The 24,556-nt window shown below is 35.4% G+C and overlaps 1 protein-coding gene across 3 annotated transcripts in view; it reads left to right on the forward strand.

Annotated features, from left to right (window-relative positions):
* Positions 1–24,310, forward strand: part of LOC138336071 (uncharacterized) — a 70,181-nt gene extending 45,871 nt beyond the window's left edge. The window contains exons 1-5 of one of the 3 annotated variants that reach the window (XM_069285355.1): positions 2,663–2,871; positions 20,014–20,208; positions 21,650–21,788; positions 22,267–22,364; positions 23,232–24,310. In XM_069285355.1, the coding sequence (XP_069141456.1) occupies positions 21,726–21,788; positions 22,267–22,364; positions 23,232–24,210 (1,140 nt within the window). In that variant the 5' untranslated portion in view covers positions 2,663–2,871; positions 20,014–20,208; positions 21,650–21,725 and the 3' untranslated portion in view covers positions 24,211–24,310. Of the gene's footprint in view, positions 1–2,662; positions 2,872–20,013; positions 20,209–21,649; positions 21,789–22,266; positions 22,365–23,231 lie in introns of those variants that run through there. The other 2 variants (XM_069285356.1, XM_069285357.1) reach the window with 2 other exon arrangements.
* Positions 24,311–24,556: the final 246 nt, after the last annotated feature.

Consider the following 24,556-nt stretch of genomic DNA (forward strand, 5'->3'; position numbering starts at 1 on the left):
CATGTTTTGTTATCAACTAATAATAACACCTACCGTATAATATGACAGAGGACATGCCTTATATAATATAAGCCTACCAACAAATAAGAATAGATTTATTGACAAAACAAACGTATTTTATCCCAAACAAGCTCTGAATTCCGTTCCTGTATTGTCTTCCGTAACATCGTTTAAATCAAGTCTGCTAACCCGCTGTTTTGACATGACCTTCACACCGACGACTAATCAACCAAATCTGGATCGCCACGGAGCGACATGACCAAATTTTCGTCAATGAACTTTTTTTTTTATTTCCGTGATCAAAAAAATAAAATAAATCAACAACTCTTATATTCAATTAGAATATGAACAAAAACATTCTTTTTATATGATAAACACATGCAATAGTAAAATCTAAATGTTCAAGATTACTGCTCCTTCCGCTCCCGAGCATCCCGGCGGCGATTAGGCCTCCGTGACGTAACAACATGGAGTCGATCGCTAGTGAAAATTGGCGAACAGCGTGTTGCAAGCTTTCTCATGACATCCACTTTTTCATTGATTAATGACTTTAACTTCCACAGAGACGTAATTTAACAAGTATTTCTCACATCATATATGCTTTGTTGAGTTCAAAACATGTACATAAAGAGATGAAACTCCAGTCGGAATGGCTTACTCAGATATCCATGATCTGTCAACGTGTTTAGTCAGCTTACAATGCACTGGCTATGCATGTTACGATTAACGATTAATAAAATCTTTAATCGATTATCAGCAATTAGCTTCATTAATCTAATCGCCTCCGATTATTCGACTAATCGTTTCAGCCCTATAAAACATTCGAAATAAGCTTAACCACGTGACAAGTGTCCGAGAGTTTGTCAATAGTTTACAAGCGGGAAGATTCGTTGTGTTGCCAGTGTTGGGAAACTCGAAATAAGAAAAACCTTTACTTTCCTTTAGTATATACCTGTACATAGTAACATATATATACATTTCTGATAATAATCACGTGATTTCTAACACTAGTTAGCTGTATTGATTAAGCTATTAGGTATATAATTAATTGTTAAATGTATAAATCACATATCAAAATAGTAACGTATCTGGTATGAAAGATCACGTATCTGTTTATTTAAAGATGTACCGTTAGCTCTAATATTTAGTGTAAAACTAATAAAAATACTGTGACATCGACTAATTCAAATACATTTTATAGCCAGATATTGTTGGAATGTTTGTTATACTAATGATACGGTAATGTGATATATAAACATGGAATAACGTATCTGTTTATTTGGTAACGTACCTGTCATATTTGGTAACGGATCTGTACTTTTGTACGTAAACCTTGATTTGAGTGAACTTGGTTTCATTTGTAGCAATTTGTTTCAGACTAGATATGGTCAAAAAATGTAAGTTTAGGGTTGTTTGTGGCAATCAAGTATGACGGAGACTGATACGTTTCTCAGGCGAAGGAAGGCGAGGACAATGAGAATGAATTATTCCTTTTCTTCATGTCAAAAAACATCAACAAAGGACAAGTGAGGTTTCGTTGGCCAATAATATCAGACGAACTGTTTATCCTGAGTTATCACATCTACCTGTCAGCCGTGCGGGTCGTTTTTTTTTCTAATTAAATGACAAGAACGCTGAAACCATCCGCAGTCAATGGGAATCGGTGTAGACAGATACGTTACCAATATGGTACAAACATAATCATCTCTTCTTCGACGCCGTTTTCAATAGTTTTGATCTATCGTTTGATAATATCGATGTTGCAGTCTTGACTACAAGTTTTGAAGCAGATTCGTGTTATTGAATTCGTTTATTTTCTAATACTTCATAAAGACATATACCAAGAGAACAGATACGTTATCGCTGCTAATTTAGGCAAAATTCATCTAAAGTATTGCAGAGAAGTGAAACCGCTGAAAAGTATGTTTTCTTTGATGCATTTTGACGAATTTATGAAACAGAAAAACATAATAATCCTGTCAGATTTCTACAGTCATATATTCAGTATGTTGTAACATATACGTTACTGTTTAAAGCAGGATTTTAATGTCCTATACAGTAATTTGTGATTTATACAAATACAAAATTACTGACATGTACTGATGCAGATAAAGGTACAGTTTGATAATAAGGAAAAATATAGAAACAAAATACTTTGGTACTATTTTTATATGAAACTATTCGAACACACTTATGAATCATACAATGAACTTTTCATAACTGCAATTGATAAAGACAAGTTGCTTTCGAGACGGACAAATGGCTTTGAATGGAAAGAAAAGTCCAAAACCAAAGCAAAAATTCTGTTAAAGTGTATATTTTCAATTATTTTGTGGCATTTCTAATGACAAACCTCAATTTAGTTCATTTTAACAAAGTCACGTATCTGTTATTTACCAAAATATGACGGTTGACTGTAACAATTATAACTTTTCTTTGAGTAAAGATAGGAGCCAGCCCTTTTGGATTTAAAAAGTAGAGATATTTGCCAAAATAATGACAATACATATAAGAACTTTGTTTTCAATTTTCATATTTTATGTTTTCATTTCTGAAAACATGCAAATTAGTGGAGAATGAACGTACAATGCTTGAACACATGTTTTGTTTTGATGTCAAATACATATTTAATTGGATCTAATAAAAACTCTTTATTGTTATTTTAAAAACCGTCAACTTATGACGCAAAATCTTATCGAAGCGTGAACTAGAAGTAGTCCGAACCTGCACTGCGTTTGTATTCATACGTCATTGCGTTTACGCTAATTTGAACGCAACTCCCCTCCCGTTGACTATATAGGGGCATATGTAAATATAATATTGTACATGTATTATATACAGAGTGTAGAGGCTGGAGGAACAGAGGTGAAGGTAAGAAAGATGTTGTCGGAGACTTGTATTGTGAACACATATCGCTAACTCTAAAACATCAAATTAAATTCACTTAGTCATTATTATTTATCCTTACAATCTATATATATTTTATGTATGTGTATGTGTGTGAATGAGTAAAAATGCCAGCCGTATACATATACATTTGTACAATTTATTTCACTTCCTCGTCCGTTGAAGCAGACACGACCGAATACATGATTTAGCAATATTTGTACTTCCGCCTTCTGAGGATGTTTTGGCTTTTGACTATATGCGTGAAATGTCGTGTGGTAGTAGAAAATGCATGTAGTATAACCAGAGAGAAAAAATCATACGTTTCTAGTGGTTAGAAGTTTTAGGTTAATTTTGCATTGTCTGAAAGAATTGTACAAAAAATGTACACTGACGAGGAACGTTTTCGCGGGAAATTTGAAATTGGGCACAGTCACTAGTACATTGGTAAACTAAACGCAATTAGGCGCTCGCTTTTTTTTTTTATTTCATTTTTATTCATTTATCTTCTTTGTGATAATAAACGATCATCGACACAGGATCACTCTGATACAGTGAGAAGACGTAGTCCGCTAAACCTGCCTATATCATTAGACTTTAAAAAAATGCCTTATAATATAGGCAGGTTAAGCGGATTAGAGAAGACGCTGTGTGTGTAGATTGCCAAGTTTTGAATTTGGACAGTCCAATAGAACATTACATTTTTAAACCATAAAATTATATGACTCATTACGAGTCGCTTCATATACACCCATATCAATGAAAACAATTATATATATGATATATACAGTATATGATGTGGATTGGAGAGCGAGACAAACACCACTACTCCGACTATCGACAAAGCTTCAAGGTGTGCACAGCACTTGCAAGTTACATCCAAATCTTCCAGGTAATTCTGAACGGAAACAATTCATCAACGTTAAGGATCCGCACCTCTGAGGTTTCAGTCTCGTTTCAAATAAAATTTATCAATATCTGTATAGCAAGTTGTTTGAAATTTTGTCAAGAATTAGACTTCTATTTTTTGTAGATTTTTTTATACAGTGATTTTAAATAATGACCTATTTGGCGGTCATTTGGAATATGTGTCTTTCTTTCCTTTGAGTAGAACCATTTTGTTACCAATTTCCTTATCACTTAATCATCATTTCGACAGCGATTTTAGCTGTATTTTAGCTGTAATAACTGCTGTAAGTCTTTACTGGGTTCATTGTCATCGAGATATTATAAGCATTAATGTGGGAAATGATACACTTTTGTCACGTGTAAGGGTAATAAGAGCACTTTTATTCTTTACACTAAAATATTGGAAAATTAAAAAAAATTAAAGATGCTCCACCGCCGACAGAGCATAAATGATATTCATCATTTGAACAATAATTGGTGTTTAATCGTGGATATATATATATATAATTAACACAAAAAATAATGTAAAATAATTTACTTCGCTTTGATGCATGCGCAATGAGTACTTCATTCCATATAGGATATAGTGGCACGGATTTTTTTCGGGATGCAATTAAAGGATTTGTGCAGCCAAAAAATTTTTTTGATAATACGTCAGGATATTGCTTTGGGTGAATGAAAAATTAAGTTCCACCCAACGAATGGCCTAGCTAGTAGCGCTATCGGTTGGTTTTGGTCGTGATTTACGGGTAGTGTCGACTACGGTTCAGAGATAATGAGCTAGGTGGTCACGTGGTCTTGTGATGTCAGAGTAGTCCGCGGCTACACAAGGTAAGCCTCGTACTATACATGTAAACAGCATATATACGTATACGTTAGATCTACGATTTGAGTTTTTCGAGTAAATGGTTATTCTAGCTTTATGATGTAGATATTTTCAGTTTCAAAACATTCCAATTACACCATTTCAAAAATTCAAACAAGCACATATCCAGAGATTTAAATATTAATACTATTTAAATTTCTGATATATCTAACTTTAGTTTAGATAATCAGTCCAATTTGATAGCGATATCAAAATGATGTTCGGTTCAGTCTGGACTGAGATTTAGATAGCATATGATGTAAATTTCAGTGTAATAAAAATTTTGTTTGTTTGTTTAGTTTTACGTCCTATTAACAGCCAGGGTCATGTAAGGACGTGCCAGGTTTGTTGGTGGAGGAAAGCCGGAGTACCCGGAGAAAAACCACCGGTCAGCGGTCAGTACCTGGCAACTGCCCCACATGGGATTCGAACCCGCATCCCAGAGGTGGAGGGCTTGTGGTAATATGTCGGGACATCTTAACCACTCGGCCACCGCGGCCCTATTGTAAAACAGTATAAAACATAAAAAACAGTATAATGTAACACTATCTTTATACGAGTAAAATCCCAAAATTTAGCATTTATATATCTAGAAACCGTGTTTTTATTTCAAACTTCTGCTATAACGATGCTAACACGGCACAGTTTTTGAGTAAAAATAAAATGTGGACGGTTATCAGTTATGATTTCAAAGATTTCAAAGATTTTATTATAGTCTCCCAGACACATTAAAATGTGTTACATGGATTATACAAATACAAGTTACATTTTTAACTGCACGTGGCAGGATGGACATTATATATCATTACCAATTACTAAAATATGGACAATTAATTTGGAAATTAACAATACTTATACCGTACTACTATCATAGCTTTTATTCACATCTACAAAAATACCATAATTTTTCTAAATGAATAGAAACACCTTCTTCATTAATTGGATATTACAAATACCTATAAGGCCACCCATCTTATGAAGACTGGGATTACTATAATAATACTGTGGGATATATTTAATACGTATATTTTTTATTACTTCGTGTTTACATACAAAAAGATAGTGAAATTCATCCCCGATATTTTTATTGCATAAATGGCATATTCTTTCACGTTTCTCAACATTACGCCATCTTCCAGTCTCAATTGGAATTTTTAAATTTGATGTACGGAATTTAGTTATGTACACTCTATTCATTTCCGATAATTTTATAAGATAATTTTCACATCCAAATTCTTTTTTATATATTAGATAAGTTTGCCCTCTTGAGGAATTTTCCACATCTGAGAACCATTTTTGTACAAACTGATCCTGAAGGCGCTGTTTCATAAAACTTTTATAAAAACTGTTAATCATTTGTATTTCATTGAGGAAGATATTTGACTGACCAGATTCATCAAAAATATTTTTAATGAAAGATATCCATTTAAATGTATATATTCCTTCGAAATGTAACTTCGAGATTAGTTTATAAAGTATACTACTTCATTTATTTTCATTTTGTATAAGTCTATTCCAAAAACACCGCATTCTCAGTTTGATATTTATTTCGAGTGGGAATCTTCCCAGTTCCCCATACACCATAAAATCGGGAGTGCTACTTCTGACTTAAGTATTCGTTTGCAGAATTTCAGGTGTGTTTGCTCGACTGACTTTAAATTCCCATACCCCCAAACTTCGGAACCGTATAGCAGTATTGGTTCAACTAACGAATCAAATAATTTTAGTTGTAAATCTATTGGAATAGCTTGGTTACGCACCTTTTTATATATAGCAAATATTGATTTTTGGGCTTGGTCAACTAATCTGTTAATAGCGTTGGAAAAATTACCATTATATTTAAAAGTGATGCCTAAATATGTAAAAGTATCTATTGTTTCCAAGACATGACCGTTAAGCACGAAATTATACACCTGTTTAGTTTTCCTCTTGCTGAAAACTAACACTTTAGTTTTGTTAAGGATGTAGTCTTCTGTGGTTTCAGTCCCGTTAAAGTCTCGTTTCGACATAGATCAAAAACGTTATGAGATTTTCAAATACGATTTATCAATATCTGTAGCATGTGGTCTGTAGCAAATTTTATCAAAAAATTACATTTCTATTTTTAGCAGATTTTTTTACACAGCGATTTTTAGAAATGGCCCATTTGGCGGCCATTTTGAAATTGTGTCTTTTTTGGCTTTGAAAAGAGCAATCGTTTTCCCATTTTTTACTTAAATTGTTTTTACTTAAATCATCACCGCGTCAGCATTTCAGCTGTATCGAGTTAATTTTTGCTGTTAATCTTCACTGGGTTCATGTTAATTAAAACATTGAACATTAATGTGTGAAATGATACACTTTTGTCACTTTATTTTTACATTTAATGGTAATTTGAGCACTTTTATTTTTTAGTCAAAAATATTGAAAAATAACATATATTTAAATGGGGCAAAAAAGTAAGCACACGGACACCCCATTTTTCTGCCTGATTTAGAAAGAACAACCCTTTCCCTATTGATATGCAAACTATTGACAAAAGTTTAATACCAGAACTTTTTCTATAAAGTATTAAATTTGACAAAAATGGCTGAAAATGGTGCATTTTGGAGCTCAAAATTAAGGGTTAGGGGTAGCATATGTTGTTATTTTGAGAAAAAATTTGACTCTTATTTATCATAACTGATATATTTTTAATGAAGACTACTGGAAAATAAATTCTACAAACATCCATACATATCAAACACCTCATTAGGAAATTATGGCTTTAAATTCTAGTGTATGTGGTCAAAACGGCGAAATTCCAATAAAATCCACTATTTTGTCATTTTGGTATCTTTGAGTGACAATAACTCAAAAACGAGCACACGGACATATGTTTTTTCTTCCATTTTCTTTCATGGTATGAACTCCTCTTTCCAAAAATTCACATGAGAAAAAAAGAAAATTTTGACTTCTCAGAGGAGTACATCCTTAATATTTACCTGAAGTTTCCATGTATCGCGATATTGTTGAAAAATATCTAGTGCGTTTTGCATACCTTCTGCTGTTTCGGAAAGTATCACAGTATCATCTGCATAAAGTAATATGAATATTTTCAAAAATATGCTTAATTTATCAGACATTTTCTGTTCGATAGTCTCAAGGGAGCTAACTCCTGCAACCTCCATATATTGTTCTAAATCGTTTAGGAATATTGAAAAAAGAAATGGGGATAGATTTTCACCCTGGCGGACACCCACTAGGCACGGGAAACAATCAGATATTTGACCATTGTATTGTACACAAGATTTTATATTATCATACATATTATAAATTACTTTAAAACATTTTCCCTTTATTTTGCTTTTCCTAATCTTTTTCCATAAACCTACACGCCACACAGTATCAAATGCTTTTCGAAAATCAACAAAAGTGCAATACAGCTTTTTATTATTAGTGAGATATAGAGATATCAGAGATTGCAAAATAAAAACATTATTCATCGTGAAGTGATTCTTTCTAAATCCTGCCTGATTTTTTGAAATGAGGTTTCTTTGAACAGAGTATTTATTCAACCTTGTGTTTATGATAGAAGTAAACAATTTCCCAAGACAACTTATAAGGGTTATTGCTCTATAATTATCCGGATCTTCCTCACTTCCTTTATTTTTGTACATGGGTTTTATAATACCAATAGTCCAACTCTCAGGTAATAATCCTGTATCCAAAATGACATTAAAAATTTAACAATATATAGTTATTAGTTCAGGTTTTTACATTTTACATTCTTTGTTAAACCATGGCTTACTTTGTTTACTACAAGCTTTACTTTTGTGAGCCTGGTTTACACCAAATACATTTGACGCTGTAGACGTCAGAACTTTACTCAAGCCCTCAACAATATTGTTAATATCTGTATGATTTACATCAGTAAGTGTCACTATTTCATTTAGTTTTGCATTAATATCATGTAATTCAATAATCGAATTTAAATTAAGAGCAGATACAAAATCGTCTGTTTTCATAGAATTCCATTTAACACTAGGACAATTACTTACTAGGTTTTTAGATTGCGAACAAATTTCATAGTTAATATTTACTTTGAGGTGAAGTTGTTTATGAACATCGGAGAACATCGGATTAAATTCACAGACTTCAAAGTCAGATACAAACTTAAAACTTGCAGCTGACAAAAGAAGATAGTCTACCACGCTTACATCTCGACATGTCGTTTCTCCTATGAATATATCTTTTCCTATACGTCCATTAGCTATAAATATAGAGCATCGCTTACATAATTCAATAAGTCTTGTCCCATACCTGTTTGGATTACTGTTATCCATGCTATATCTAGTTAAAGGAACATTTTGATCAAGAAGCTGTTGAATTGAATACATGTTATTGATATCATTATTATTATCAGAAATATTTAGTATACCAAAAAGATTTTCATTCGGTACAATATAATCAGATAATGTCGCTGATTTCGCATTAAAATCACCAGTTAATACTATGTTATGATTATATTTAGAAAGTGCTATCAATTCATCTTCCAAATCGGTAAAGGCATTTTCTGACGAATATTTGGAATATTCTGGAGGAATGTACACGCATCCAAATAAAACATTGTTATGTATTAATGATTTGTTTTTAGATATTTCAAACCACTGTACAAACTCCGATTCGGTTTTATGAAAATGCAAAACATCAGCCAATATCTGCTTATATATAACAATAATTCCTCCGGACTTTTTTTTTACACTTCATCCTATTTGTCAAATGATAATTATAACCATTGGGTACTATAATTTCATCAAGGTTATCGGTTTTCGTCTCCACACACATAAAAATGTCATATTCTGTAATCAAAGACAGAAAATCAGGGTTATTTAACTTTGATTTTAACCCGCAGACGTTCAAAAAACCAACATGAAGTTGATCAGTTTGTGTATTGCCCGTCCCGGGGTCGTCTGGGCGACTGTCCTACATTTGGTTTACCCGTTCCTCACGTGCACGAGGTCGTCCTCTGTCATGGTCGGGTCCATTCCAACGGACTTGCCTATTTGGTCGATCGGGTGGTGGCGCGTTCGATGACGAAGGGGCCTCATACGGGGTGCCATTAACAATTAATGTGTCGTACACCAGTTTAACCCGATTACCATTGTGTTTGAGCTCCCTCATTTTAGGGTACAAGTTGGCTCTTCGTTGCGCGATCTCAGGTGGGAATTGTTGGAAGACAGAATACTGTCGCATATCCCTAAGGTTTTCTGGCGCTGCTTTTAACACTCGCTCACGGTCCGCGAACCTAACAATTTCGCTTTAATTCCCCTGGGCTTCCCATCGGAGCGGGGACGGAGTCGATGTACATTGTGGAATGGAATGTCATTTGCGTCTTCTAGTTTTAGATATGTCTTGACAAATTCTTTTAACACCAATTCTGTTTCTCGTCCATCGTTTGTATTTTCTGCCTGTGTCTCTGGAATACCGTTGAAAATTTAATTGTATTTCATATTGTGTGTTTGTTGTTTTAACCCTTCTTTCAATGTGAAATTTTCTTATTCCAAGCTTTCATTTGCACGTTCCACATGCGCCACAGGGACGTGGCACGAAAATTTTTAACCAATAGTATACATATATATATTATAGTATCAAGGGTATGAACTCGGCGGTCGAGAAAAAATGACCTATTATTTTAAAACCGTGATTATTTTAATAAATGGGTTCTATACAACATTGACGGATATCTTACCTTAAAGAGAAATAATTTATCTTTCCATTGATTGCTTGGTGAACAAAATTGGCCAAGTATTGACGAAGTTATGGCTTGATGAATCGGGAAATTTACGAAAAATATGCTAGGTAGACATTTCCCTGTCCGGTCGAAATGTCGTCTCGGCTCTAATGGGCACATCAAAAACCAAGCCAAAATCACAAAATCTACGCTTGTGGTGGTAAACAGTACCCATAACTGTGTTCATCCACAATCTCCTTTGGAGGTGTCATGACCCACAGGGACTTGTAACGTAGGTTGTGAGAAAGTCTGTTGTGTATACATGTGTACTATATACTATATAAAAGGACAAGGGAACCAACGGCTCGCTTGGAAGAGGTACACCTGCCTCTACAAAAGTCGCCCGTATTCCGTCAAACATGGATAAATATGTACATATATAATACCAATACATTCTTAAATAAATTTTCGACATGGAAAACACAACTTCAATCACGATATAATATATAAACATACCTTTATTTCACTATGAACGTGGAAAATGCAGTCAGATTTCCTCGCTGTCGTTTTGCTTGTCCACTGAAATCTAGGTTAAACACGTTTGAGTGGATATTGTGTACCCCATACCCGGACCCGAACTGGAAACTTCATATACACAGTGCCTGTATACTAAAAGCTACAATATTAATGTGGTAACGGTAAAGTAAAGATTAGAGTCTCGACTTAAGTTAGATTCTTCAATTAATGATACGTGTATTTCAAATAAAGGTACTTCTAAGAACCTTAACCATGAAACTTAATTTATACAGAGTCTGGGTACAGAATTTCAGTGCAGTAGCGGGTAAGGGCGAGTACGCTAAAAAGGTACCCATCATCAATTACAATATGGCGGATTATACGAACAAGAGTCGAGTGCTGGATAAGAAAAGTGTGATTCCTCGCTTAGTTGTTGGATTGGATTAATGAAAGTGTTATTGGAGATAGCCTATTTGTATTTGCAATGGGAAAATATCACCAGAAAGTGAAATGAATGCATACAAAATTTGTTACAAGGGAATATGAGTGCCTTTGACCTAGATTTCACTGGACAGGCATAACGACAGTGAGGAAATCTGACTGCATTTTCCACGTTCATAATGAAATAAAGGTATGTTAATATATTATTTCCTGTCTGAAGTTGTGTTTTCCGTATCGAAAATTTATTTAAGAATATATTAGTATTAAATATATACATATTTATCCATGTTTGACGGAATACCGGCGACTTTTGTAGAGGCAGGTGTACCTCTTCCAAGCGAGCCGTTGGTTCCCTTGTCCTTTTATATAGTATATAGTACACATGTATACACAACAGACTTTCTCACAACCTACGTTACAAGTCCCTGTGTCATGACCCGTACTTTGTAGAAACTCCATTTAAACATCGTATAGCTCACTTACTTTACCGACACCGCCATGTTCATTTTTCTTTCGGAACGCTTCTCGACTTTACATATCGTGACTACATTATGCAAATTATGTTATGTTGTGCTTGTCGCTAAATTCGAGAAGCGTTCCGAGAGAAAAACGGACACGGCGGTGACGGTTGAAGTAAGTGAGCTACACGATGTTTAAATGGAGTTTCTACAAAGTAAGGGTCATGACACCTCCAAAGGAGATTGTGGATGAACACAGTTATGGGTACTGTTTACCACCACGGAACACATCTAGTATAGCGGACCCCATTTTTTCCGCGAAATATCACGAGTTTATTGACGGCGACCTGTATATATAGAGACCGCGTGAGCGGGCGGTCAAAAATTAAAAATATGGGTTTTTATGCAAAAAAATGTTAAAATTTGAGCTGACCATGTCCTTTTTTGGTTAAAAACTGAAGTTTTCAACAAAGTTTTTAACTAGGGATCATGCGGAAAACATTGTAGACTGTACGAGAAAAAAATTCGGGATTTCGTTTTGGTTGTTAGCCGAGCACGCGCTGAACATGCGCAATGAGTGATTTTACGGACTTTGATTTTATTTGTAAACACAAGTACACGTGTAGTTTACGATGGTGACGATTCGAATGAATGATATATGACAGAAATAATGAAAACGTGGCAATATCCATCCACTGGCTTATTGAAATTGGATCATTATTCGATCAGTTTGTCAGGTAAATATTGCTCAACAGAGGAAAATTTGGCGTGGAAAAGACAGCGACTCAGTGTTCACATGTGCTGGCCATGGTCCAAACATTATCGAAGATCACACTGAGGCCAAAGTTCCTTTCAAACGTCCTAGAATTGTTTTTTTTAGATATTTCAAATGCTACAAAAACAGTTAAAATGAGTTCAAGATGTAAAATTGAGTTGTTTTTTTCTTTTCTCGGGGGTTTCACCCCCGAACCCCCGTCGGCTCTTCGAAGCGGTGATTCAAAATGGCGACATATTTACATGACCCGTAGCAACCTCTGACATGCGCACTGATTATTATGTTTCTAAACTTCCGGGGTCCGCTATACTAGAAACTTCCCACCACCACAAGCGTAGATTTTGTGATTTTGGCTTGGTTTATGAGGTACCCATTAGAGCCGAGACGACATTTCCACCGGACAGGGAAATGTCTACCTAGCATATTTTTCGTAAATTTCCCGATTCATCAAGCCATAACTTCGTCAATACTTGGCCAATTTTGTTCATCAAGCACTCAATGGAAAGATAAATTATTTCTCTTTAAGGTAAGATATCCGTCAATGTTGTATAGAACCCATTTATTAAAATAATCACAGTTTTAAAAAAAATAGGTCCGTTTTTCTCGACCGCCGAGTTCATACCCTTGATACTATAATATATATATGTATACTATTGGTTAAAAATTTTCGTGCCACGTCCCTGTGACATGCGCTATTCTGTTTTCCACTTCATAATAGTCCCTCTTGTTTTTGTAACAATTTGTCTTGTCTAGTTACAGTTTCTTTTAAGTTTTCTATTTCACATGTCATGTTTACAATCGTTTTCTCCATTTGCTCAAATTTTTGGTGAATTTGTTGTAATAAATCCAGTTTCGGTAACTGCTCACCCATAAAACTGTCAATTTTTTTCTAACTTGTCACTGAGTATCTGAATATTACTAAATATCATTTGCATTGCAATATCTGGGACTGCAGGTGGTGTCGGTGGTGGTAACTGGAATCGGGTAGGTTGTCCGGCCATATATGGTGGGTACATGATGGGTCCGGGGTGCGACACAGGCGCTTGTTGAATTTGAGGTGATATAGGAAAGTCAGAATTTGACGGGCTGGCGCCAAATAGAGCAGAGTGTGCATGGGATATCGTTTGAGATAATAGTGGCGACACTTGACTTGAGACTTGATTGACCGGTGTCGCGGTTACTGAGGAGGCTACTGATGTGGACGGTGTAGAGGCGCGTGGAGACGCCATATTGTCATGCGGAATGTGTGTAGACGTTACCTGTATTTTACTAGGTGGTGTAACTCCCGTCTTTCCGTTTCCTCCGTTTAGTCCGTCCGCCGTGACCCATAGTTAATAAACATATTCACATCACACAAGGCTTTCTTCATTGCTCGAATAACACATTTTTTTAAACATTCTCCTCAGAGTATAGCCCCTGAGAATTTAACACGTCAATCTTGCCATCTTGTGATATTGGAGTAACAGTACCGAACTTATACCGAAAATAATATGTATATCTATATTGTTGCCTTTGAAACTTTATCCATAACGTTAACGTTTACTAAAAAGCAGAAATACATCAATGGTATTTCTGATATATGTTCCTAAATTACAGTTTAAGTGTAGATTTAAATTTATTATTTCAAAATTATACTAAATCCTTAAAATAGGATATTCATTGTAGACCGTTTTGTATATCATTCCGAGATTTAATAGTATGATATATGAACATTTATCGTATAATCCAAAAAGTAACCACATAAAGTGTTCAAATGGAAATTGAAATTACTTGTATACATGCATCATAAATAAATATAATATCTTGTTCCTTTTTAAAAAAATATACTAAGTGATATCTAAATAAGTATATTTAATATGATAATGTTGTAACCCTTCTTGTATGACTATACATGTACATTTAGATTTGAAACTGTGAAAATACATGCTTAGAATTTTTACTAATCCATTAGAAATTACGGAAGATTGCTATATGCCACGATACCGTAATTACAGTACTAGACTGGAATAATTTTTAAGGTTAAACCTTTAGTTGAAATAGTTCTTAGAACCATTTTTGTTTCTGAATAAGTCACCTTCCATTTTTGTTTTACCTGTGTACGACATATATATATTTGTATGTAATATATATTCCTAGGTATGATCAGGTATATTTTATTTCCATTTGCTTTTACATCTTCATTTTAAAAATGGAGGTGCCAATAAAAAAACCTAGAGCATAGATGTACGGGGTTTCCATAATTCAAATCACAATCCAATTAACGGATGTCCTAACCTGATTGACAGTAAGACAATAGCAAATACCCGATATAGTCCACCGAATAGCAAATTGTCCGCGGCCAGGTAATTACAGGTGAGTTCGATGAATGGCGTTGTGTACAGGTAAACAACATCCTGGTCAAGGTATTACATAACCATCAAACCAAAGACATGGCTAATTACATATCTATAATATCGGTGTATCTACTTGTATATCGATTAAAAATTGAAAGCGACCGCACGGTCTGAAAAAATAGTTTGTTTTGCTCAAGGATTTGCTTAATATCTCAATTATTTGATCTTTTATAATATCAAAAGTAAATTCTTTCTACCACATGTTGAAACGTTTTACGGTTTGCAATAAATGTATCTCGATTTATTCGGTTAGCAACACACAACACAATGTTTGTAATAATCAATCATCGGTGTGTACGTATGTCAAGCATCATATCATTGATGCTTTAATCAAGGATTTCTTAAATTGTTACGTAAAATTTCATTTTACAGTCACAAACTTTGCAATTCACAATGTATCAAAGATACAGACTACAGGAAAATATTATGTTGCTGAACTCCTCGACAAAAAATCTGAAACTTTTATTTCTGTGTGGATTTTCTTTCATAATTACACGAAGATACCTGCTATTAGAGCATAAATTAGAGTCTTGAAACATCAAATTTCACTCTTTTAGTTATTTATATTCGAGCCAAAGTTATTGTACGATTAACTTCACTCAAAAGTAATCATAAAAAAATGTTTGATTGACTTTTCCTGTGACCGTCGATGTAAGTGATAGCACATCAGTTATAGTACAGCTATAAGCCACGGACTATTATGACGTCACACGGTTTAGAGCTAGAAAATATGCATAATCGGGTGGTCAGAAAATTTGACCTCGATATCGGCGGTTTACAGGTTATTCCGGTCGCGGGCGGCACGGTGAGGTTTCTACACGGTCTAATAAAGCCATTTCCAGCATAAACTGAAATTATAATTTTTGACTGCACAAATCCTTTAATTATTTTTTATATTTTTTAACGTGAAGTAAACTTAGAAGCTCAAACTTTTTCAATGGTGGTAATGGTCTAAAGTAAGTAAGTAACTTTTGTAACTGAAGAAAAATACTAAATCGTCTGCTCTTGTTTTTAATAGTGAAAAAATACCATTTGTCAGCGGTGGAGCATCTTTAAATGGGGCAAAAACGTAAGCTTGATTTAGAAAGAGGAACTTTTCCCCAATCAATATGCAAAATATCTCTTAAAGATTAATACCTGAAAATGTCATACTGTTGTCCGAGAAATCATTTTCCATGTATTTTTAGCCCACCATCATCAGATGGTGGGCTATTCAAATCGCCTTTCGTCCGTGGTCCGTCGTCCGTCCGTCCTTCCGTCCGTCCGTCCGTCCGTCCGTTAACAATTCTTGTTACCGCTATTTCTCAGAAAGTACAGAAGGGAGCTTTCTCAAATTTCACATGTAGGTTCCCCTAGGGCCCTAGTTGTGCATATTGCATTTTGGGACCAATCGGTCAACAAGATGGCCGACTGGCGGCCATCTTGGATTTTGATAGTTAAAGTTTGTTACCGCTATTTCTCAGAAAGTTTTGAAGGGATCTTTCTCAAATTTCACATGTAGGTTCCCCTAGGGCCCTAGTTGTGCATATTGCATTTTGGGACCAATCGGTCAACAAGATGGCCGACTGGCGGCCATCTTGGATTTTGATAGTTAAAGTTTGTTACCGCTATTTCTCAGAAAGTACTTAAGGGATCTGTCTCAAATTTCACATGTAGGTTACCCTAGGGCCCTAGTTGTGCATATTGCATTTTGGGACCAATCGGTCAACAAGATGGCCGACTGGCGGCCATCTTGGATTTTGATAGTTAAAGTTTGTTACCGCTATTTCTCAGAAAGTTTTGAAGGGATCTTTCTCAAATTTCATATGTTGGTTCTCCTAGGGCCCTAGTTGTGCATATTGCATTTTGGGACCAATCGGTCAACAAAATGGTCGACTGGCGGCCATCTTGGATTTTGATAGTTAAAGTTTGTTACCGCTATTTCTCAGAAAGTTTTGAAGGGATCTTTCTCAAATTTCATATGTTGGTTCTCCTAGGGCCCTAGTTGTGCATATTGCATTTTGGGACAGATCGGTCAACAAGATGGCCGACTGGCGGCCATCTTGGATTTTGATAGTTAAAGTTTGTTACCGCTATTTCTCAGAAAGTACTTAAGGGATCTTTCTCAAATATCATATGTTGGTTCTCCTAGGGCCCTAGTTGTGCATATTGCATTTTGGGACCAATCGGTCAACAATGATGGCCGACCGGCGGCCATCTTGGATTTTGATAGTTAAAGTTTGTTACCGCTATTTCCCAGAAAGTACTGAAGGGATCTTTCTCAAATTTCATATATAGGTTCCCCTAGGGCCCTAGTTGTGCATATTGCATTTTGGGACCAATCAGTCAACAAGATGGCCGACCGACTGACGGCCATCTTGGATTTTGATAGTTAAAGTTTGTTACCGCTATTTCTCAGAAAGTACTGAAGGGATCTCTCTCAAATTTCATATGCATGTTCCCCTTGAACCCTAGTTGTGCATATTGCATTTTGGAAGTGATCGGTCAACAAGATAGCCGACTGGCGGCCATCTTGGATTTTGATAGTTAAAGTTTGTTAACACTATTTCCCAGAAAGTACTGAAGGAATCTTTCTCAAATTTTATATGTAGGTTCCCCTACGACCCTAGTTGTGCATATTGCATTTTGGGACAGATCGGTCAGCAAGATGATCGACAGGTAGCCATCTTGAATTTTGATAATTGAAGTTTGTTACTGCTACATATCTCAGAAAGTACTGAAAAGATCTTTCTCAAGGTTCATATATAGTATGTAGTAAAAGTTTGAAAAGCAGGGAAAAGATCCCTCTTTCTGTTGTCAGACATAGATCATTCTTTGGTGGGCGCCAAGATCCCTCTGGGATCTCTTGTACATGTATGTATTGTTTTAAACGTTTGAAAGACTAATCGAACTCATTATCTACATGTACATACGCTGTACATACATGGTAATGTGACAGCATTGGACAACGAACCCGCCGACTTGTTACACACAGAGAATATTCCTTGTTTCTTGATGAATACCATTTACATTTCATCGGGTGGTGTTCAAGCTAATGTTAAAAATCCCATAGAAACTGCCCACAACCCAATTTTCTTGAAACTTTGCATATTGTAAGTACTTCTAGTTGTCCCTTTAAAATAACACTTTTTTCTTTCCTTTTGTGATTTTAAAAAGGCCCAAAGGGCATGAATTCTTTGTACTCATTTTCATTAATACTACCTGCACAAACATGCCAAAAAAGCTTATCATTTGAGTAGATCGTATACTTTATATTTAATTCATTTCTTTTAGATTTTTAACGGAAATTTGAAATAATATTTTTTACGAAAAAGTAACACTTTTGGAAAAAAACGAAAACGAAACATTGTTCTTTGTTATCTCATATCACCCTGTTACTGGTTTTGTCCACAATTTTACCCCCAATTAAAAATACTCCCATGACATTTTCTGTCTATGTGTAAAATAAAAATCCGGGAAAACGGTTTTTGAGTGACTTAAAAATATAAAGTGCATGTAGCAACGGACCGCTTCTTTGTTAGTATACCTAGTTACACATTTCCATTTTATGATTCCAGACTCCGATATAAGTGAAAATCAGTGTACAGCAATAATTTCAGGTGCTAAATATCATGGTAACACCTTTTAACATATTGGTTGCCATGGTAACAAAACGGATACCTCTGATTGACTGAAATTTAAATGGTGTCAGAATTAAGTGAAAATTGGTATAACATGGTATCACTTTCAGAAAGATTGGTTGTCATGGAAACAAAATGGAGGTCTCTGATTGGCTGAAGTTTAGATATTGTTAGATTTAAGTGAAAATTGGTATATAGGGGTTATAAAATATGCTGAGTAACATGGAATCACTTTTTTAAAGATTGGTTGCCATAGAAACAAAATGGAGGTATCTGGTTGGTTGAAATTTAGATATTATTAGATATTAATGAAAATTGGTACATATGGGTTATGGAGTATGCCGAATGAGATAGTAACAGTTTTAAATACATTGTTGCCATTGCTTCGAAATAAAACTGTCTGATTGGTCAAGATTAAGATTGTAGCCTTTGTGGTGCTGGTATTATTTTTAAAGTATACATATTTTATTTGGAAATCAATTGTAACTCCGTTTCCCTCTTTAATCATTTTTAATTCAATTTAAAATAGTTTTTATCTACATAAGAGAGATGGATAATCTTAATTTGTATCTTTTGCGTTTAAGTTGCTGACGAAAATATATTTCTTTCCAATAATTATTTTATTTCTGATATGAAAAGAGAGACTATTTGTTTCACCCAAGAGCATATCAAGTTGTTAGTCTTTTTTGTACTGTTTGGGAAAATGCTGGAATAAAAAAAAACAATAATTTTAGAGTACATATGTTAGTTTACAAAAATATCTATCACTAACTGTAGTTTTATTATGGTGTCTATGATCAATTTTAAATTTATGGTCAACTAGGACAAATATAGATTTATTAGAAAATTCCCCTCGCTACATTTCAGTCTATGAAATGCTATTTTCCCGGATTTCAATTTTTTTGAAAAAGTATCTATTATAAGATTATACATATAGCATGTTTTTAAAATGGTTTAAAAGTGTGAACAAAATCAATAACATGCCAAATATTTCGAGCAAACCTATCCTGACAAAAATTTGAGATTTTTTGCTTCAAAATCAATTTGTTGTAAAAATAATTCGTAAATATCATTATAAATGGATATAAAATAAAGAATGAAGTATCTTTTATTATCAAAAATAATTAAAAAATAAAATATATGTTCAAAAGATGGACACAAAGGGTCCCCTTGCCACATGCCCAAAGTAATTTTAGAAAACATCATTTCAGGCCCTTTATGCTTTTTGAAAAAGTAAAAAATCAATAAAAAGCACATAAAAAGTAATTATATACCTAGACCTTTAATACTGCAAAATTTGAAAAAAAAAATCGGTGCATGGGCGGATTTTACAACCCCACCTTTTGATATTTTTCACGAGTGCGAAGCACGAATACATTAGATGAAATATTACTAGTGATTATCAAGTAACGAGGAATAGTCTATTTATAACATTTGTTTTCTCGCTTCCATTTATAGGAGACCATCACTACTAGTTCCGCCAAATTTACTGACTTGCGTAGATCCAAATAGTATGGGCCGGACTATAGCAAGGCTAACAGTACCGCACAGATCTAGAGGCGTAAACTAATTACGTCTTCTGAGAAAACCCGTTACACATGCGTAAACAAAACACACATTCACACTTCCTTGTCCGACAGGTGTGAGATACAGGTAAATATAAAACTTTATCAGTTTTTAATGGCACTGTGTACGCTGATTATTGTAGAGAAACAGTTTTCTGACACACATGATCTGGACACAATTGAAGTCAGTGTCTGGGTTAATTTGGTAGTGTATTTCTGTTTGCATGCACGTTGTACATGTCAAATTCGGGTTTAGTTTGTGTCAAATGACAACTGAATAACGCAGCCCACGGGAGTTACAATTCCATTAATTTCACACCCGAATACACATGTATTTATTTACTTTATACAATGTATTTATATATACAATGTATAACATTGTGAAACAGGAGAGGAGAAAATGTAGCGGCCAGACCGGCCCGGATTCGAACCCGGGACCCTCAGAACACTAGCCGAGTGTTCTACCGACTGAGCTTCCTGGTCACCGATGATCGACCAAGTCCAATCCCGCTACACTCCTCCCTCCTTTCTCAAAGTCTTCGCCCTCGAAAACATACGAGACCTTTCCAAACACCACCACCGTGGGTTATTTAATTTATTTTGGTGCCAATTCTGTAACAGGAGAGGAGAAAATGTAGCGGCCAGACCGGGATTCGAACCCTAGGGGTTACTATCACTTACATCATGTCCACGCCTGGACTATGTCATAGTAAAACTGGAGGCAGTCCATGAGACAAAAAACCTGACCAATTACAGACCGACAGAGACTTGCTTTGAAGATTACAGAGAGAGAGAGACCCAACTTCAAAGTAACAGTCAAACACAGTGTTCTACCTATGTATACAATTTCTTTGATGTACATCAAATGATCAAATTACATGTGTTGACTCTGTTGCATCCAGTTTTACAATGAGATAGTCCAGGGGTGGATATAACGTCAGTGACAGTAACCCCTGGAGTATGAAGGATGGATTTCAACCTATGCATAGTTCGACTGTCTTGTTGTGATATATCATGATATTGTAAAAATATCTATTTAAATTATTGACCTACATGTATAACTTGTCAAAACCGACCCTCGCCTAATCAGGACGTGTCAGACATTTTCCTTCTAACATTAAATTAAAGTTATTGAAACCTGTTTAACCTGCTGTTTAACTGGGAAAATTGGCTATAGTACACCGGCGCCAAATATGCTGGTCCCAATGACAAGTTACAATGTAGTGACTGTAGATCTGTACATTGCTCATCTATACATACAAATATATAAAGCATAATTTCAAAATATTGGTATTAATTTCCTCAACCAATTTTACCCCACAACTAATTGCGTAATGCATAGTTCTTAAGATTTGCTCTAGACAAAATGAAAGACCAAAAGTATTCACCAAACATTTCAAGTTATACATTATGTTGTCTAGAGTTTGGTGCAATTGCTTTTCATGCATTTAATTTTCACCAATACGACGTGTATACCTGTAATTTTGAGGTTTTAAATTTTATGATTTTTTTTATTTACTTATTTTTAGAAGTCCGCAACAATCCGAGCTGGTGAGATGGTGATCGTTTTAAAGCCTTAAGTCCTTGCCAGTCGTGACTGTCACAATGCAACAAGAGGATATCACCTGTAAACCGTACTACTTCTGTAACTTCAGGAACACTAACGAAGTAAGGATAGATTACCTTATTGGATAAAACATGATGTGTTGGTTAATATGTTGATTTATAGACCTAGTGTTTCTATTTTTATAAACAGCTATTAAAATCACAACTAGGTCAATGTGCACCTGTGATGCATGACCTTTGTAGAATAGAAAAAAATGGACTTCAAGTTTGCCTTGATATCTGTCCTGACCTCGGCAAAGGCTCATAGAAATAAATAGTAGCCATCTGAAACAAAACTTCAGATTTATGGAATCTTTGGTGATTGGCAAATTGGTAAGGGGATGTTCCATCCTTCTTCATACAAATAAATAAAATGTAAATAAACAGCATATGCACATGCATGTGCCATCAAATGTAAAGTGTATATTAATTGTGGGTGCAGTGTTGTAAATAAATGAAACATTTTAATAGATAGATGTCAAGGATAGTTTTACACTGTTGTTTTTGTATTAGACAAGATACAGGAGCTTTATTTATTTAGGTTTCAGAGTTTTTGAAGCTGAAGTCCAAAGGAACAGCTGGGGTGTTTCTGGTGCGGCCAAGTTTCAAAAATCCTCAAAATCTCACTGTATCAGTGGTGTAAGTATTGATCTGTTATTCATTGATATACATGTACATGGTATCCTTCAAATAGTTTGGAGATGGTCCTTGCTTATTTCTAAGGAATTGACAGCCATTTTAGTTAAATATAGATTCAGCTAGGTTGAAGTAAAAATGTTTGGTTCTCCTCAAAACATATAATGAGCAAACTTTTTAGATTTGTACTTGCCGCAATTAATAGAAAAAATGAAAAGAATCGTACCTGGGGGTGACTGTCACCTACAATGTTAATTACATTGTAATACTATATTGCTATTGGGAGGACTGTGGTGGTCGAGTGGTTAAGATGTCCCAACATAGTACCACAAGCACTCAACCACTGGGTAGGGAGTTCAAATGCAAAGTGGGGCAGTTACAAGGTACTGACTGCTGGTTGGTGGTTTTTCTGTGGGTACTCCGGCTTTTCTTCACCACCAAACCTAGCACCGTACCCCCTTACATGACTCTGGCTGGCTGTTAATAGGGCGTAAAACTGAACAACCCAAAGCGCTCTCGGGAAATCACTATATCGAGAGTTGATCAAGAGGATCACGGTATAGTGTACAATTAAAAGAATCATGATATCTTCCTGTCAATTCAAGGTTTTGTTAAAATCTTGTTATTTTGATATTAAAATATACCTGATATACCATAGTGTAAAGTGATTAAAACAGCTAAAGCATTACATAACTTCTGATCATTTTATATTACTTAACAGTAACATACATTTATAAAGATGTTAATATGCATAAAGTAGAAAATAAACAAAGACATGTACAACTGTATTGAAAATATTGTAAAGAATGTTTGAGATAGGTATTGTGACCTGTATCATATGTAATGACTGGTTCGTACCTTGTTTTACAGGGTGAAGGATAAGACTGTCAGACACACCAACATCATAGTAGACAACTCAGGAAGCTGCAGGACTTATTACTTAGTGAAAGAAAAGCAGTTTTGCACCGTACAGGATTTGCTGGATTATTACAGGACAAATGATGTGAAGAACCTTGAGAAGGTGAACCACGTACGCTTTCTGAGCCCTGTGTTGGCCCCCAACAGATCAGGCAGTTTTCAGGATGATAGCTCGTCAGGTTCCAGTAGTAGTAGATTTTACCTACCACCAAACTCTGCCGCTCCTCCGCCTCCAGATAAACCACCTCTGCCAGAACGTCCTCGTACCCTCCAGCGTCGCCACGGCAGCAATAGCAGCCAAACCTCATTATTGACTACAACATCGTCATTGCAAGAGTTATCTCCCATGGGGTTCTCTATGGCCTCACCACAGGGGTATCAGGGTTCGCCACAGGGATACGGAGCTACTTTTGACCCGTTTTCAACTTCCTTACCTGGTACAAATGATGACAGGCCCCCTGCTCCTCTTCCCGGTGGGCATAAAACAGGGGGCCTATATTATTCTACTCCGAGGGATGTGACCGAGGATATCAGTGATAGACTGAAGGAAGTCTTAAAACAGAATGATCGTTGTGATTGTGGAATTCCTCGAGATATGGCTGACATGCCATTAGGATGGACTGTGCACAAAAGTAAGGACGCTGGTACCTATGGTAGACTGTTTTTCCAAAATGTCCAAGGTGTGACGACCTGGAAGATTCCTCCTGAGGTTCAGAGATCTATGACAGTGCAACAAAATTATAATATTACAAAACTAACTGAAATGTTTTCAAACCAGCACTCGATGACTAGACAGGCATCGTACCTGGAGTCCCCTGCCAACTCTGTCGGCAGTGATATCAGTGACTTTCGGCCTGATGCTGCTCGTAGGTCTACCATAGCTGTGTTTAACGGTCAGAATCCCAACAACATGAACTCAACTCAGTTCTGACCTGATGATGCAATATTTGTTATAATGGAAGCAAATTCTTCAAAGAAAGGATGTACTGGTTGTATATTGTTAATTTTGTTGTATAAATTCTACAGTTTGTTCACTGGTTTTTGCTGATTATTAGTATTCACATTTGCTCATGTCATTTTATTGTAGAAATGAGGCGGCCACCCATGCACATACAGTCTGGGGACATACCGGTACTAAAGTGTTTGTCACTTGTTTTCGTGAATTAAGTTTCATTGGCCATGGACCTTTTTTTCAACAGATCTTCCAATATACTGTCTAATTTGATGAATTTTTACACACAGAGAGAAAGTGCCCTACGCATAATACCATTTTCTAT

The sequence above is a fragment of the Argopecten irradians genome, chromosome 12 (genome assembly GCF_041381155.1).
Source record: "Argopecten irradians isolate NY chromosome 12, Ai_NY, whole genome shotgun sequence".
NCBI classification, from domain to species: Eukaryota; Metazoa; Mollusca; class Bivalvia; order Pectinida; family Pectinidae; genus Argopecten; species Argopecten irradians.